Source organism: Entamoeba dispar, genomic scaffold, assembly GCF_000209125.1.
Source record: "Entamoeba dispar SAW760 scf_1105229460781 genomic scaffold, whole genome shotgun sequence".
Lineage (NCBI taxonomy): Eukaryota > Evosea > Mastigamoebida > Endamoebidae > Entamoeba > Entamoeba dispar.
In genome coordinates, this window is record NW_001854364.1 from 1 (window position 1) to 1,085 (window position 1,085).

At 20.7% G+C, this 1,085-nt stretch overlaps 1 protein-coding gene across 1 annotated transcript, besides 1 other annotated feature; it reads left to right on the forward strand.

The window, feature by feature from the left end:
- Positions 1-277: 277 nt before the first annotated feature.
- Positions 278-396: a sequence feature (AT_rich).
- An 18-nt stretch (positions 397-414) lies between these two features.
- On the forward strand, positions 415-1,085 carry EDI_184010 (uncharacterized protein; the record flags this gene model as incomplete). The annotated part of the gene is made up of 1 exon (XM_001737675.1): positions 415-1,085. A coding segment is annotated over one exon (671 nt), but the record flags the coding sequence as incomplete, so codon positions are not given.

Sequence of the window (1,085 nt, forward strand, 5' to 3'; positions counted from 1 at the left end):
ATTATCACTTTGTTCTTCTTTTTTACCTGCTTCAAGTATTCTACTTTCATTAGCCTTTAATTGTGTCATTCTTTCTCTTGTTTTTTCTGAAACAATTTGTATTTGGTCTTCAAGTTGTTTAATTAGTAAATTTAATTGATTAATTTTCTTCTTATATTGAAAACTAAGTTCCTTATATCTTTCTCTTTCTTTAATGATTTCTTCAACTGATCCCATGAAAACAGAAATTCCTTTCTAGTTCTTAGTTCAATGTTCTATTTTAAACTACTTCTCTTTCTATTTTTATTCTTTTTATTTTTTATTTTTTATGAAAATAATAAATTATTAATATTAGTTTTAATATAGTTTTAATATAATAATTTTATAATTTAATAAAAGTATTATAAGTAAATTATACATTAAGAAAGTGAAGAAATGATAAAGATAATCAAATCACAAATGAATGAATTTCAACCAGATCACAACAAACTACAAACCATTCAACAACTTGTTGAAGCATCATTAAGTTGTCAAAGACAAAATGAAGTATTACAATTATTAGATATTGTTTCTCATTATGAAGAATATTCAACATATTTACAATATTTATTACTTAATACAACAAATGAAGTATATTTATCAATAATTTTCTTATTACTTAAACAAGCAATTGAAAATGGATGTAATACAGATTATATTGAATTAGTTAAAACAATTTTTAAATTAGTAAGAGATGGGAAACAACATATAATGAAAGGAGGATATTCTATTTTAACAATATGTTTTTGTAAAAGTCCATTATGTAGTCAAATGATTATTCAATTTATTTATTCTTCATTACAATCAACACAAACATTAATAATACAATTTGGAATAGAACTTCTTGATATTATTATTACAGATCATTTTGAGAGTTTAGATAAATCATTTTATCCTATAATTGAAAAAATTATGGAAATAGTTCTTCAATATTTTTCTTCAATTTCAATTAATTTAAAATCAAAAGTATTAAATACATTTACTGAACTTATTCTTTTTGAAGCACCATTTTTATCTAATGCATTAGAATTATTATTAAAAACATTTTGTACAGAAATTTATGATAA